Source organism: Balearica regulorum, chromosome 17, assembly GCF_011004875.1.
Source record: "Balearica regulorum gibbericeps isolate bBalReg1 chromosome 17, bBalReg1.pri, whole genome shotgun sequence".
NCBI classification, from domain to species: Eukaryota; Metazoa; Chordata; class Aves; order Gruiformes; family Gruidae; genus Balearica; species Balearica regulorum.
In genome coordinates this window covers 1583733-1599827 of record NC_046200.1, presented here as the reverse complement: position 1 = coordinate 1599827, position 16095 = coordinate 1583733, and the positions used below count along the sequence as shown (strand labels likewise).

Sequence of the window (16095 nt, the reverse complement as noted above, 5' to 3'; positions counted from 1 at the left end):
GGGGCGCGGTGGGCGGGGGTGAGGCGGCGGGGGCGGGCGGGGGTGTGGGGCTGGGGGGAGCCCGGGAGACCCTCAGGGGTGGGAGGCTGGGGGGGGGCTGTCCTGAGGAGCAAGGGCTCCCCCGGGAGTGTGGGGCTGTGGGAGCACCAGGAGCAGGGGGCCCTCAGGGGTGTGGGGCTGTGGGGGCATCAGGAGCGGGGGGCCCTCAGGAGTGCGGGGCTGTGGGGGCACCAGGAGCAGGGGGCCCTCAGGAGTGTGGGCGAGGGGGGTGCCCAGGACCCCCCAGGAGTGGGTTTTTGTGTGGGGCACCCCTTGGAGTGAAGGGTTCACAGGGGGTTGTGGCCCAGTGCCCCCCCCCCCCCCCACCTGGGGCAGGTGGGTGCCAGGAGAGAGGAGAAGCTTAAGGGGTCAGGGCGTGAGTAATCTGGGGTCTCCAAAACAGAGAGGGGGGACCGGTGAGGGTAGGCCCCCTGCTTCCCCGGCTCTGCAGGTGTGTGGCATGATGAGTTCCCCTGGCAGGGCCAGCACCGCGTTTCCCCTGCACGTCCTGGTCTGGAATAATGACTACAGGCGGCTGGACGAGGAGCTGCAGGACAAGGTAACCCGGACAGCCGGGCAACTGGGGGGCTGGTGGGGGGCTAGTGGCCCCAGAAGAGCTTGTGCCGTGGTACGGGGCTTGGTGCCTCCTGCTTACCGCCTTTCTGGGGAGAAATAACCTTAATGGCACTGTCGGGTCTGCGTGCTGGGCTCGTGGGATTGCTGCGCTTCTTTTCCTATTTATTTGTGGTTGCGGGGGTGATGTAAGGAAGCATAGGAATATACTTTTTGTTATGTAAGATATTAAACGTTGACTTCTTATCTGTAAAACTGCGCTCAGAGCATTTGAGTGCAGGCTGCAAAATTGCTCTTTAGAAAGTATTAGGAGTCATTGAAACGTATGAGGAAGGCCGGATACGATGGACATTAATTTTTTTTCTGTGCCAGAAAAGCAATAAATACTGTTTACCTTAATGGGAAGTCAACATGCAGCAAAGGTGACTGCTGCTGCTGAAGATTAAACCAGCCTCTAGCTTGCTGAGGACCAGCAGTTCTTACGGCTTCGTTGCAGTCCAAGACTGTGGGGGCAGCATTTTTATACTGGCTGGAATGTTTTCAGCATCTCTGGTAAAAAAAAAAAAAAAAAAAGGATCATTGTTTCATGCTGTAGAGTAGAAAAATACAAAGCTGTTCCCTCTCTGGGACAGCTAAGCGAGAAATGGTAATGACATCAGGAAATGGTCTGAAAAGCTGCAGCAGAGCTGGAGCAGCAAACATCCGTCTTGCTGAGATGCTGTGTAAAAGCTCAGACATTCACTAGTGTGGAGTAGAGTTTGCAGAAGCAGAGCATATTAATTACATTATACCTGACACCACAAGTATATGAGCCAAAGATCAGCTGTGTCACCTCCTGACTAGTGACGATCATCTGCAATTCTAACGGTACACCACAATTTACTAATGCTTGCTTAGAGCATGCTCCTGTCCTATTTTTAGGAGAATCTTTGGAATGCAGTTACTCTTTATCTAAGTCATGTGATCTTATTCCTTAACAAAATCTTTAACCTTACTGGCACGTTGCTTCTGTGTATTTATTTCTATTTCAATAGTGTTCTCGTCTGTGAAAGTTTGTAATTAAATAAGGATCGCTCTGCTTCTTGTTAGTCTGAGACTGCAGTTCAAACCTGTGAAGTGCTGCTTCCTACCTGAAACGCTTTATACTGTAAGGATATGAGCAACGTGTTAAGATGGAATATCTGTCTCTTACTTCCTTTACCTGCCTTTAAATAACTACTTTTTTTTTTTTTTTAAGTATTCCAAAGATATATTTCCTCCTGCTTCCTTGGGATAAGCTTCTTGCTGTCGGAGGGTTGCGTGAGGGAATCAAAAGACACTTGCCTGCTGCACTTGGTATGGCAGAGGATGGGTAGAATGTGTGGTTACCGGTTAAAAGCAGCAGACAATTGGGAGGGATGCCTTAGAGTCCTTTACCTGTCAGTGCAGTAAGCATTGGAGCTGTAGGACGTGGGGAAGCAAATTAATTAGTATTCCACCACAGAAGCAAAAAGAAAATGCCTTAAAATGAAGCTTTCCCAAATCTGTGTGTGATCTTTCCAACTTAATGCTGTCAGATAACCGCGTTAACTTGCATAATAACTTTCCTTTCTTATTCTGCTATTGACTTTCCCCTTTTCCTTTAGTTATAGATGCTCTTCTGTTTCAAATCTCTAAGCTAATAGTGAAAAATAAGTAAGGTATGAGTATGTTGTGCTTGCATGTTTTGGATATTTATGCCTGCGTAGTTTTTTTTTTTCTTTTTTTTAGTGACTTGTACAAAATGCACTCACTCTTCATTGTGCTGTGTGTGTCAGTCGAATGGATGCTTTGTAAAATACCATTTGCTTCTCTACTTTGAACAAGTGCTATACAAAATTGATGTTGTACGCCCTGTTACTACTTTTTTTTTTTTTTTTTCCTTCCCCCCCATTGTGTTGTATAATATTAAACCCTCTATTGGTCTCTCAGGCTGTTGACTGTCCATGGTGCAATGCACGCAGACTAGAACTGTCTTCTCCTGAAAGAGCCCTTCTGAAGGGAGACAGAAGGGGAAATAATTACAGAAAAAGAAATGAGAAGCATCAACAAGAACTCAGTCATGTCTTACAGTGATACCATGTCGGTTTTACAGGCCCTGTTCTGCTTCTCTTTTTATTCCAGTGGGGCAGTAAGGCTGCACTGTACGGGGTGCTTGAAAACTGAGTCGGCTGTGCCCCACAGACCGATACGTGGGAATACCTAGGGAATGTTGACTCCTGGATTACTACTGACAAGCTTTGTTTATATAAACTCTTCTCAGCGTGCTCTGATTAGTTGCATTTGACAGGACAGCTTCAGCATTATTTGTCTCTTGGATACTCAACAGGATGTTGATCAACGTGATCCACGAGGCCGGACCTTGTTGCACCTTGCTGTTTCCTTGGGTTATATAGAATCTGCCAAAGTCCTCCTTCAACACAAGGCGGACGTAACGAAAGAGAATGCACAGGGATGGACAGGTAAAGATAACCTGGAAAACAGAAGCCATGTGTTAATACTTCTCAGTTGCAGATAATTGTATTTTGACTGCTTTTATGTTGTGTATTTTGCTCAGAAAGCAAACTGAAACTAGCTTGTATCTGGATTTCTTTCAGTTTTACATGAGGCTGTCAGTACAGGAGATCCAGAGATGGTACAAATGATTCTGCAGCATCGGGACTACCAGCAGACCTCTATGACACTTGGAGGAGTTCCGGAATTACTCCAAAAGATTAATGAGGTAATTGTTTAGTTTAAACCTCTTACTCCAGACTGCAATTCTCATTCAAATAGTTCAGTTACGTAAACTGAAATCAGATGGGCAATTGTGTTCCTCATTTCAACTTGCATATTCCGTGGTGGTGTGGAAGATGGAGACTTTTTCCTTGACTTTGCTTTGAAATTCTTAGTCATGAACTCCAGCATTGGAGGCTGAATCTTGAAGGTATTACTGCTACTATAGTAAAATAAGGAAGAAAAGCTCATCAGAAAGCAGCAGTGGTAGGCCAATGTCTTGTATGTTTGTTAGTTTCAATTTCATTTTTTTAACGTTCATTTATCATGTCTCCAGTTCTGTTCTTTTTTTGTTGTTGTTGTTTTCCTTTATCTAAAATGTTCATGAGAAATGTTGTACTGCGTGCTAGATTAAAACTATTTCATGAAGCGTTCATAAAGTATTTTCTTTTTCCAGACTCCTGACTTTTATGTGGAAATGAAATGGGAGTTCACTAGCTGGGGTAAGAATTCTGGTCATTGTCACCTCTTCTGAACTGTAGACAAAGGAACTGGCTTATCTACAAATGTCACAAAAGACATGCAGAGAAGTTTCTGCTCCCCAGAATACTTATCTCTTCACCTGTCAAAATACCCTCTTATATTTTTGTTGCACAATTATTCTTTGTTTTCTGTTTATTTGGTTTGTTTGTTGGGGTTTTTTTTGTTTGTTTTTCAACAAAAAGTTTGAGTTTAGCCATTGTTAGAATTGCTGAAGACTCTTCTTGGGGTTTTGTTTACCTCTCTCTGGCTACTGATGACTAAGACAGTGATACATCTCTCACATACAGATGCATAAGCTACTTGGGAAGCACCTGCTTTTCTTTTAAAGGAATGGATGCTAGGCCCCACAGTTGGCTGAATTTTCCAAACAGCTATTAGGCTGCTAGGAGATGGGCTTGTGTCATTTCACATCTTTTAGTCTGAACTCTAATGTCTTCTTCCTTTTCATGTTCATCTTTAAATTAAAGTTGGTGGATTTTGTCCCTATTGTTCGTAAAGCTAAAGAGGACTGGTATCTCACCTCCTCTGGAATAACAATCAGCAGTCCTGTATCAGGGATATAGCTTCTGCTTGAGTTCACACTTCCTGTGCCCTTTGTCTCCTAAATATTTTTATTTACATTTTTCTCATTTTCTTTTGCAGTCCCACTGGTTTCTAGAGTTTGTCCAAGTGACGTCTGCCGCATCTGGAAAAGTGGTGCCAAGCTGCGTGTTGATATCACTTTGCTGGGCTTTGAAAATATGAGCTGGGAGAGAGGAAGGCGTAGTTTAATTTTCAAGGGAGAAGGTAAATATTTTAGCATGTGTGCACCACTCATCACCAAATACTACATGAGCCACTATGAGAAATCTCAATTTTGCACAAAAAGATCTGTTGAGGCTGAGTACTGAATTTTGTAGAAGTTTTTATACGTATATTCTGCAAGTGTGTCTCAGAGATACTCTTTCGTGTTTTAATGTAATGACTTAATGTCATCTCTTTGAGTAAATCTGAGGTCAAAATTTGGTAATAGGGCTAAAATTTTACTTCAGTCTTTTACTTAGTTTTCCCCTTTCTGTTCTCCTGCCCCTAAATAAAAAATAATCTTAGATACAGCTCCAAATTTGATCTCAGCTGAGTCCAAAATACAGTGAATTAGCGAACACCCTGATTTGATATACAGTATATTCTCAGTTTTTCGTTCTGGAATACCATTGCTAAGTTTTTTAGATTGAGATGTACCATTTCCAACAGATACCGGAGGTTGGGCAGAGCTAATTGAGATAAATCATGATGATAAGTTTGTTACAACGGAGCGTTTTGAGATTTCCCAACACATGAAACGTTTGACACTGGGATCTATGACACCAAAAAGAAAAGATGTGGAAAGGCGCCTTACGTCTCCAATTATTAATACGTGCCTTGATACAAAAAATATTGCTTTTGAAAGGTAAGATACAAAGTTTCTCGTAACAAATAAACACTTCAAGATTATGGATGGTTATACTTGCAATAAAGCTTTAAAGGCAAATTCTCAAAAGCCCTGGTAATAGAAACTTCTAAGGCTAGATCTGAAATTGCTTTAAACTTTACGTACCGTTAGGTAAAGAAATTTGGCTTGGTCAGCTCGCCACTATTGCTTGGCAAGAAGTTTCCAGTTGAAAGAACTGATTTGCAGAAAGCAAGCTTCCAGTTTAGCATATCGGTGAGATCAGTGTCAATGTCTCATTACAAGTTTGCATTTCACCTCAATCCGTACGGATAGTGCTGAAACTATGGGCAAGAACTGGCATCTCATAGCTAAGTCAGTCAAATTCACATTGATACTTTAAATAAAAATATGTGTATAGTGTGTCTTTCCACAGACACACATTTGTCTTCTGTGTTTATCCAGGTGTCTGTCAGCTTAGCTCAAACAATCTTTTTCACGAAGCTCCTTTTGGAGCACTCTGTGATGCAGTAACCCCCCCCCCATGATCGTACAAAACAAGTGTTTTCAAAGTGAGATGTATGATTGCAGCATCTTTCTCCTGAATGCTTGATACCCTGTCAAAGTTGCCCAGAATTGGTCCCTGTGATGTTCACTGAGCCTTAGTAACTGCCGCATCTACACATCCAGAAACTAAGATTTCTTAGGCAGAAGTATTTCTGCTATCCAATTCCCCAAGTTGCAGTGACAGGTTACTTTTGAAATTAAACCATGTGTTAAAAGCTGCTGTGCCCAGGCTGTCCAACAAAATAATTCAGTAAGTTTTTAGGTTGTCCTCCTCTGAGGCTCAGGTATCCACGTCTCAACCCAAAATCTCTGCCTGAGCCTTTGCGCTTTGGCTGCAGGCTGAATGAGAACAGTGATGGCATGACTTCCTCAGCCGCTTGTGAGATGCGTGTGTGAGGACAGATTGACCTGTGCTTTTGTCTGGGGTTAATAATCAAATGACCTATCGAATGCTGTTTACAATCAATTTTAGAAAAATGGGCTGGGGATTGTGTAGAAATGCAACTGTACAGACACTTGTGGTGTTCACTTTTTGTCAGAACTACATCTGGATTCTGGGTGTGGAGGACAGAAAAAGCGGAAGGTGTAAATGGTTATGAAGCAAAGGTAAAGTCCATTCCATTCTATTAAGAGATCTTGTAGCTAACTGAAATGTGATTGTGTTTTGCCTTTATTTCCTGAATATTTCAGGCTTTAAACTTCCCATTGAGAGCTTTATTGTGTTGCCAGCAGAACTGGGCAGGAGTGAGGAACCTCAAGGCTGCCAAGCTTGAGGGAGGGATGGTGCCATAACATCAGCAAGGGCTTTAGGGGAGAGGGAGAATCAAGGCATTTCAGAAGAAGAGGGGCAAAAGATTCAGCATAACTGCTAGAGCTCCCTTCCAAAAACTGAAATTTAACTCATTCTTGAGTGTTGTCATTCTTCCACTGTTTAAAAGCCGAGGAACACATTGGTGAAGTGCCTTGAGCACTCTGGTGACAGTATTGCAAGGAAATAACAGCCTCCTACTGCTGTGGGTTGCATCCTGAATTCAAATAATAAAACCCTGCTGGTAAATCAAAGACCTTGACCATGCTCATGAGTCATGCCGTTGCTTAGATTTGTTCCATGTGACACTGATTTTTGTCTTCCATTTCACTTCAGTGAAATATTTTTGAACATGGCTTTACAGCCTTTTACTGGTTTAGCAATGTAAGTTAAGAATCACAAGAATTAACCTCCCTGATTCATAAGTCTTTGTTTACTCCAGCTTTTGGAATTTGTGCAATAAACTACGTTTTGTAATTTCATTTAATGAAAGAATAAATACTGAATAGCTTTCTACATTTACATGAAGGTTTTTCTCATAAGACTGCAGGATTATTCTTTTGGGCGTTGGCGTTCATTAATGTTCCTGCAGAATTAAACTACCACTACATTTCATTTGGAAGGCCTTACAAGTGACCTCTGTTTAGAAATAGCATTATCTGACTTTCCTTCCCTGTTCTCCTTAAAATCTCCGCCCATGAGGGAATTCTTTCCAGCAAGCTTGGAAATGCCTGCCTAGTTTTGAGGTTGGTTTAGTTAGTTACAAAAGTGTATTTCAAAGTGTGTAAATCTGCTTTCCAGGAGCTCGGTTGAAAGGCTGACTTCTGTTGCCGTCAAAGTCAATGGCCAAACTCCTTTGCCGTTCTTTGGGCACAGGATGTCTGTGAGATTAATGCTCTCTGGAGATACTGTGGTATATGATTTGCAGGATTTCTTATTTTATCAACTTGTCCAGCAGGTGGCATGTAGTTTCAGCCTTAGAATAGGTCTGTTGAGAATATATTATGTGGAATTTCCATTACATCCAAGCGAATAGAAAAATGAAAATGCAACATTTCCTGTTGATCACCAGTATGTTAAAGATGAATCAGATCTGTGCTGCTTTATTCTGTCTTTAGATTTTCTGTATGTAGCGTTTTACTAGAGAACTCTCTTTTTTTACCTGTGATGCTTCTTGGGTTTTGTCCTTGTACTTTTTCTTTTTTTTTAAAGGTATACATTGCAAACAATGTGAATGTGGTCACAAAAATCCGAACGGAACATTTAACAGAAGAGGAGAAGAAAAGATACAAAGGTAGTTTTCCTATATGATAACTGGAAATAAGTAGAACCTTTTGGCTCTCTGATACCTTCTCTGTGTGACTGCAGAAGAACTGGGCAGATAGACAAGGGAAATACTTTTCTTGCTGACTTTGCCCTGCTTTACTTTCACATGTTCTGTGTCTGAGGTAGCTCATTACCTGATTCCTAACCTACAAGTGAACCAGTATTTATCCTAGCTGTATTTAGAGGAAAGAAGAGCTCTTCAAAACTGTTTATTGCAAACTTTAAAAGGCTGCACTTTTCTGGGCTTTTTCCTGCTTTGGAATGTATCCATGCCTTTCCTTTGCTTTGGCCATGATCACAAGATTCATGTGGGCTTTGTTTGCGTGGACTTTTTATTTTGTTTTGATCCACTAATTTCTTCTAGTAATTAAACTAAAGGGTGACCAGCCAGTAACCTCGTTTGGCATCGCTGCCCTTCATTGGCCAACCTGGGGACCCAGGAGGAGAGGCACTGTGACTAATAAAGCTGTATGCTAATGATAGAAGCCACTGAAAATCTTTCCGTCTATTCTGGGTATTGTACCTGTTTTATACTGTCAGCTGTAGGTCCTAGGCTTGCGTGGTAAAGCCTACGGGATGTGCGAACTGCTTACTTCACTTCGTGTTAGAAGTGTTGATTGTCAGCACAGTGTGTACATAAATTTTACTGCTAATTAATAGTAATAGATTTTTTTTGTTGTTGTTTTTTCCCTCCTGTTATCTGAAGCTGACAGGAACCCACTGGAATCATTTCTGGGTACAGTGGAACATGAGTATGGTGCTCAGGTGAGTGTCTTTGATGTCAAAACAGATCGCTGCAACGCAGAGATCTGTGCCAATAGGAATTCTAGGTGTGTGGAATTACCTCTTGTTTCCTTAGTTTGGCTGCAATTTTGATTATGAGGCTTAAATTTTCCCTGAGGATGATTTTGTTTGTTTTAAACCCTCAAATGTTCTGTATGAATAGCAGGTACCTCCTGAACACTCATATGAAAAAGGCATAGAATCCGTTAGTACAGCAAGAGCTGGGGTGCGAGCAGTGACAGTAAATCTGAGCAAGCACAGATCTTAGCAGCAACCCACCGGTAATCTGGGAAGACGTGTCCACAGACCTGCAGGAGCCTCAGGCAGGAGACAGTGCTAGCATGGTGATCATCAGACAAAGATACGATGGGAGGGTGAAGTGACTCGGGGGAAAGCCATATATTCTCTGCCGTTCTGAAACGGGTTGATAATGATTTCAGTATGGCTTTAGGAACTCCCTTGCGCCTGTATGTACTTAAGTAGATAATAGATTTGCAAACTGCTGGCTCTGTATCAGGATGGCGTTGCAGATCTTTCGTGGATCTAGAGATTTTTCTTTAAAATACCCCATCAAAGTTTGCCCTTTAATAAAGGATTTGGAGCCTAGGAATGCTGTAGCTGGTGTGTGCATTGCTGGGTGGTTTCTAGCTTTAAACTATTTAAGTAGAATTTCCTGTCTCTACAATGCTTGGAGATTTTTAACCTCAACAGAAAGCAGTCTACACATGTGTACATTTATTTATATCAGTGTGTCACTGGTGTCTAAAATAGAGAATGAGTTACTTCACAAGAGGTAAACTAAAAGATTCTTATGGTTGCCACTGTCTGTTTGTTTCATACTTTTGTGGGTTTGTGGTTTGTTTTTTTTTTTTTCTCTCTTTCCGTGTAGAGTACGACCAAGACAACAGAGTATGCCACAAGTAACAATCCTACTGCTATCACTCTGGAGGAGTACTTTGACCCAGAATTTGATTTGAAAGGTAGAGATATAGGAAGACCGAAAGAAGTCACCATTCGAACGCAGAAGTGAGAAATAAAACTTTTCACTATTTCTAGTTTGTCTCTTCCTAATCGTCTAATCTCTGGAAATGATTCTTACCCAGTGTGGTTTTCCCCCAGCTTTCAAAATCGATCAAAAGAGAGATCTTGAAGCATTCAGCTATCGTCTAATTCTTCTTCCACTAAGTTAAAGAAAAAAGCTGGAGTAGTGCTGTAACTTGTTAGTAACCTCCTGTGCTTTGCCTTTAGTCTGACCTGTAATGTGATTCGGTTTCTCAGAGCAGTAGCTGTTCTGACTCTTTGAAATGTATGGAGTGGGTGACAGTGCTGTGTATTTTGCTTTACATCTGTTCCTAAACTGTAAACTTAAGATGCTTTTATGCAACTTTCTCTTTAAGATTTAAAGCAACCTTGTGGATGAGTGAAGAGTTTCCCTTGTCTCTTATGGAACAAGTCACGCCAATCATTGATCTGATGGCCAGAACTAGTGCGCATTTTGCCAGGCTTAGGGATTTCATCACTCTGGAATTTCCACCAGGATTTCCTGTCAAAATTGGTAATATTTAGCAATTTTGATTGTAGCATCTTCTTCATTTCCATTCATTCTATTGGTTTTGCAGCATATATTTATGAAAAACATGTTAGTTTTTTACTAGTCATCTCACTGCTATCTAGAACTGTGAACCCAGATGTACATTGTCTTGTACATCTGAGTTAATTGAATCCAAATTCTGAATGACCAGTAGAGAAGTTTTACTTTAAAGACACTATCATTTCAGTAAGAATGAGCTGTTGCTACTCTTTTCCTCTTAGCTTGGATGCCTTAGATTTGGCAAATCTTGTTATAAAATAAGAGATTTAGAGAGAGAGAGAATGACTAAGGGTAACTTCTCGGTGCAGTGAGTTACTATACACTTTGTGGTTACCGGATGCTGCTTGTGGAATATATTCAATAAACATGTAGGGATTTGATGTGTCTGTAGGTGTGGAAGTGAACGAGAGTGTTCTCTTTTTGACTGAAATTTTGTATTCTTTCTTACAGAAATTCCCCTATTTCATGTGCTGAATGCTCGAATTACATTTGAAAATGTCAATGGCTGCAGGACAGCTGACAAAACATCGTCACAAATGGTTGGAGGTGCACAGTGTGATTCAGGTAAGGAGTGGAAAGATGTGGTGATTCCATCTTTTTACATTTCTGTCTGTGGAATGCATGGAAGAGAGAGATGGGTTAACTGCAGAGAATGAAGCATTCACAGGCGAGAGGAAGCTGCAATGCATTGGATAGTGTTCCAGGCATTGCAGCTGCTCTGGAGTGTGTGATACTGCTCATACTGACCCATTCTGCCCCTTCCGTGCCTGCCAGACTGACTAAACTGAGCTCCAGCAAACTTTCCCAAGTATTTTGAGGTCTAAATTCTGGTGCAAGCTATTGCTGTGGGAAGCGGAATACAAAATTGCTGTTAACTGACAGCTAAATCTGCATGCTCTTTCAGAAAAGAGCGGGTTACGTTTGAGTAGGATGCTGATGACGGCATATATCCAGTGATACTCTATCTTATGAGCTGTTGCAGACCCACCTCATTAGGAATAACCTCAGAAGAGTCATTGCAGTATTTATCTTTTGCAACTTTTGTTTTTTTCCCCCATCTGGTTTTGTCAGAGTTCAGCCACCTTTTATTCGTATAACTTGCCGGCATCCTGAAGAAAGACTCTGCATTCTGTCTTGCTGCTGTGCTTGTTTGCCACAGAAGTCTTTCAAAGCCTATTAGTATATTTAGCCAGGTGGTTTATCTGAATTTTTGGAGTTAATCATGCATAAACATTCATCAGAATTTTTTAAGTCATAACTTGTAAAAACTATACTATGCCATGTTTGTAACTATATTTGGCTTCTGTAGGCGCTAATTTTGAGGTTGACCAGTCAGTGTTTGAGATCCCCAAATCTTACCACATCCAAGATGATGGCAGGAATATACACGTGCAGGATGAAGATAATGAGATCATGCAGTTTGCTATTCAGCAGAGTTTGTTGGAATCCGGTGGAAATAAAGTAAGTGTACTGTAATCTGTGCAGTGCAGATCTGACCGTTTTGCCAGGACTCTGCAGCAATAGCTACATCTCTGAATTAAACCAGCATAGGACGTATTTATTTTAAGAACATCAGAAGGAAAACCATAGTAATGTATTCTAAAGAAGAAATAAGAGTGATTTAAGTGTTACCATTCGGTGAGGTGCACTGCAGATCTGTTAACTGCTGTGGAATTGTCTGTCTTTCCCCATTTCTAGGAAGTGGGGGTGCAGTCCAATGGAGCAGTTGCATATTCACAGGACTTCAATATACAGTATCAGAGGTAACTAACTTTTTTTCACATCAAGCCGTGCAGTGACAGAACAAAATGCTTCCAACAGTAGCATGAAACAATTTTGCAGTTTTTTGTGTCTGTAGGTAGCAGGATGCACAGAACTCAAGGTCTCTTTTCTTGTGCTTCTTTAAACTTCTACTTTTCCAAGAAGCAAGGGCTCTAAACTGGGTCTTTTCTGGTTTATATAGCATAGCTCTTTAGCTCGGCTGTGGGACTGGTCTGCGCACATAACAATTCTTTACCCAACAAATAAACACGGTCCTTCTGTTCTGCTCTTAAAACTGTGAATTTGGTCCCTCTGGGCTGAATGTTTGTTTATTACATGCTGCACACTTTAGGGTAGCTCTTCTTTCTTTTCAAAATCATTATGTGACCCTTAAAAATTTAGCAACATGTATTTAATGGTCCCTTGAGAATATGCTTTGGTATCTGTGGGGTCTTCCTGCAGTTAAGTGCAAAGAAATCTCTGTGCACACAAAGAACTGCATCCTTGTGGTTCTTTTGTACGTGGAAAATCACGTCACTTTTAAAGTAGGTGAGAATGCTTTGCGAAGCCCATTGAAAATTTAACTGTTGGTATGTATGAAAGATTCCACGGAACCTTCAAAGAACAGGTTTAACATTGGGAATTTTATGGATGTTAGAACAACTGCTCTCTCATGCTGAAAAACGCTTTCTGCCCTCTGCGGAGAGATTTTCAGGTTTGCAGTTAGAAAACAGTTGCTGGGAAGGGTCATTGCAGGAAGTGTGAAATAGGCTCTGTCCCTCTTACTTCTTGAAGTTCTTTCTCTCCTTCAGGGCACTGCAGGAGAGCTATCTAACAAGCTCAGGTAACTCACACTGCAGCACCCCCAGTGAACCTTCCAGTTTTGAAAAAGACTTACAGCTTGCCATGGAGTTGTCTGTCCGGGAGCAGGAGGAACGGGAGAAGCAACGTCGTGAAGAGGAAGATGCAGAGCTTCAGCAAGTTTTACGGCTTTCGCTTGTGGAGAAATAACTCCTTAGCGACCTCCTGAAATAAGGATGACCGAATCTGCATCAAGCTGAAGGCTTTCAGAGCTATCAGTCTGAAGACCACTCCTGGATTGCCTAAGTAAACATTTCACCTGCCTTCTAAGTTGGCATCGTCAGCTACAAAAAGCTGTTTTATTTTTGTTTGATGGAGTTTCGGGTCATGGGACTCTGCATTTGGCTCCCCAACCATGCAGTCTTAGCTTTGAAGGAAGAGTTTTTATCTAAACGTATTTATTGAAGAGCAGATGGAAATTTTGTTAGGCATCAGAATACAGGATTGCAGTAAAGCTTGAAAACCTGATTTATGGGGAGTTCAGGAGGGGAAACTTCATTACTTACCAAAGAAATATACATCTGCTTAGTCATTTCTGAATAATTCAAAGCCATTGTCTGTTTCTTCCAGTTGTTACATGGAAGAGTATCTTTATGCATATCCATACATATGGTAGTTCTTCATGCTGACAGTGTACCTTGCAGACAGATGTTTTCTGTTAGTTTTGTTTATATGTGATTATCTCTTCTCTAGTTATTGAGATTTTATCATGTGCTCCTGCTTAAGAGGGATAATTTTATACTTGAACAGCTAATCCAAGCTCAAGATTAAACTAGTGCTTTCTGAAAAAAGGACAAAACAAGTAGCCAGTAAAATTTTAGATCCTAAAATGGGACCATCTGGCTAGTAAAGTAGTGGTTTCTGCAGTGATTCAAAACCAGCTAGTTCCCGTCGTCAGAGGGCAGCAAGAAAATAAGCGATAGATACAGGTGCTTCTTTGCGATCACTTGGGGTGTGTGTATGAGTGCATGCCTGTGTGTGGGTGCTAAATTCAAACAGAAAAAAATTCAGGTGAAATTTTAATGTATACTTATTGGAAGATAAGTTTTAATTCTGTCATCTGAAAGGGAAACGTGTGTTGCTTTTTAAAATTCAAATGCTCATCCTTCCTGTGAATACATATATTTTTTTATCTGAATATTTTTATTGATTTTAAAACAAGCCGATATGACTACACTCATAACAATGGTATTGTAACAATTCACAAGTATGTTTTAACCAGCTTTCCTCAGGTCTTTCATCATACGATGTATTTGTAGCTATTTTATCTGCACTTCTGTCAGTGTTTACAGTACTTACACTGTGACTCTCAAGTGCGCTCCACAAGTACACAACGTACATCCACAGGAAAGCCTTATCGTAGTTAAATGTGAGCAATATTCCTCTGTTCTGGCTGGCAGAAGTGTGAAGAACCCATGGTACATATGGTCTGATCTTGCTACCTAATCCTGCACTTGTTCCTTGGGCAAAACAGGGCGGTTCCGTGTGACCAACTATTAACCAATATAAAATCACTATTAAATGGACTTCATCATAACCAGTGAGGTGGTTGGTAACGTGGAACCCTATTTTAAACCAATAATCCATTGTTTCACATAGCAAATGATTAAAATTCCTTCAGTGTACACTAGAACTGGTATAACTGCACCATTTTTGTTTAGTGATACAGCTTGCATCCCTAAATCGCTTCTGTGGTGTTTGCAGGAACGTTGACTGTCTTGCACAGTAGCAGCGGTCTATGTTGGAATCGCATCTTTCTTTGACAAGGGGATTACTGTGACTTTCACAGTTGCAAAAAAAAAAAAAAAAAAAGGGAATAAGCCTTGCATTGAGCTCTTGACAAAGTTGTGAGGTAGGAGATGAAACTGTTCTTTTCCTCCAGTGGCAATAAAGAGTGCTGTTGCCTTTACAAAACCATCTGTCTGACGTTGCTTGTTTTCTATTAAGCATTTCAAAGGTTGCAAGGGGGGAATATCTCTTTTCAAGCTGGCTCGTTCTCTGTTTTTTATAGTATAAACTAAAGAATAGTGAGCAGTTTCACTTCAAGTTTTGTTATGCTCCTGCTTCTTAGGCTGGGACTGTAAAAAAAGTGTTTGTGGAGTGGTGGGTGGTTTGTTGTTTTTTTTTTTCTTTCTGTGCCATTTGCATCATTTCATCTAAACTAGAAGGCTCTGCTTCCCTGAATCAGGTGCTGTTCTTAAACCCCAGCTCACATTTTATGCTACATGGGTAACAAGTGATGTCTGATCCTGTGTGTGTGCTGGAGGGAAAAACAAAGATACCCACAATGTTACACCTCACACACCAGTATTTTTTTCCGACACGGTAACTGGAGTCTTTTAACCCTTATCTGCCTTTTGGTAGCAATTTTAGACATTGATATCATCTGTGAAACTAATGTTGCCTTTAAAGGTAGCTCTGGTTTAGTCTGAGACACATAATCCCTGGAAACATTTTTCTGACCTTTTCAATGTCACTTCAGTGCTCTTGACTAGTTTCCATATGTACCTTTTGAGGCAGGAGAGCAGCAGAGGGTCACATACTGTCTTTAATGCTGTATAAAAGCTGAGTCCAACTGCTCTTTCCAAGGAAGCTTGAGACTTGTGCAGGAAAGCAGCAGAGTTACAAATACCTCCAGTTTGTTCTAGAACTATAACTGTCTTTAAATGGTGCTATTTAAAAGTTCTTCAGACTGACACCATTTCCAGAGTGTTGGTGCTCCGTGCCTGTCTCTGTTCCTGGAAGTGAGACCAAGCATGCACTACTCTATGTTCTTTGGACTGCGGTTTCAAGTAGGTAAGCTACATGCAACAATAACTTGTGAGGCACTTAATCTGGAAATCCTTCTTGCACTGCTTTGGCTGACTTTTGATGCAAAATAATCAGTCTTCAGCACTGAGCTAACCAAACTTGGCCTGTTAACAGCTGCTGGTAACTGCACTACAGTGGCAGGATGAGCTTTCATTTTCAGTTTACTGTTACCAGTTCCTTGCTAACAAACACCCATGGGAGCAGGGGCTTCCCCCAGCTGTTCTATCGCGCTGCTGTCCTGCCCCCCTTCCCTCGCACCACAAAGGGGGCGAGAACATCGGGTGGGAAACG

The 16095-nt window shown here is 41.3% G+C and overlaps 1 protein-coding gene across 2 annotated transcripts; it reads left to right on the top strand.

Annotated features, from left to right (window-relative positions):
* The first annotated feature begins 96 nt into the window (after window positions 1-96).
* On the top strand, window positions 97-14907 carry ANKRD13A (ankyrin repeat domain 13A). Of its 2 annotated transcripts, XM_075769650.1 has the most exons (16): window positions 97-179; window positions 265-598; window positions 2960-3092; window positions 3228-3352; window positions 3803-3848; window positions 4531-4674; window positions 5122-5317; window positions 6403-6469; window positions 7884-7965; window positions 8704-8762; window positions 9670-9806; window positions 10178-10335; window positions 10822-10935; window positions 11681-11832; window positions 12070-12134; window positions 12945-14907. In XM_075769650.1, exons 2-16 carry the CDS (start codon window positions 500-502, stop codon window positions 13141-13143), a joined length of 1776 nt encoding a protein of 591 aa, XP_075625765.1. In that variant the 5' UTR covers window positions 97-179; window positions 265-499; the 3' UTR covers window positions 13144-14907. The 2 variants fall into 2 exon arrangements, with proteins under 2 accessions (XP_075625765.1, XP_010298911.1); XM_010300609.2 differs by lacking the exon at window positions 97-179 and having other exon boundaries at window positions 367-598.
* The last annotated feature ends 1188 nt before the right edge of the window (window positions 14908-16095 follow it).

What these genes read in the sequence shown, in the direction of transcription:
- ANKRD13A (XM_075769650.1), top strand. Translation starts at nt 500, where the DNA reads ATGATGAGTTCCCCTGGCAGGGCCAGCACCGCGTTTCCCCTGCACGTC. An exon ending in GGAGAAGAAAAGATACAAAG is followed by an intron (nt 7,966 to 8,703) that starts GTAGTTTTCCTA and finishes TGTTATCTGAAG; the next exon opens with CTGACAGGAACCCACTGGAA. An exon ending in TTCAATATACAGTATCAGAG is followed by an intron (nt 12,135 to 12,944) that starts GTAACTAACTTT and finishes TCTCTCCTTCAG; the next exon opens with GGCACTGCAGGAGAGCTATC.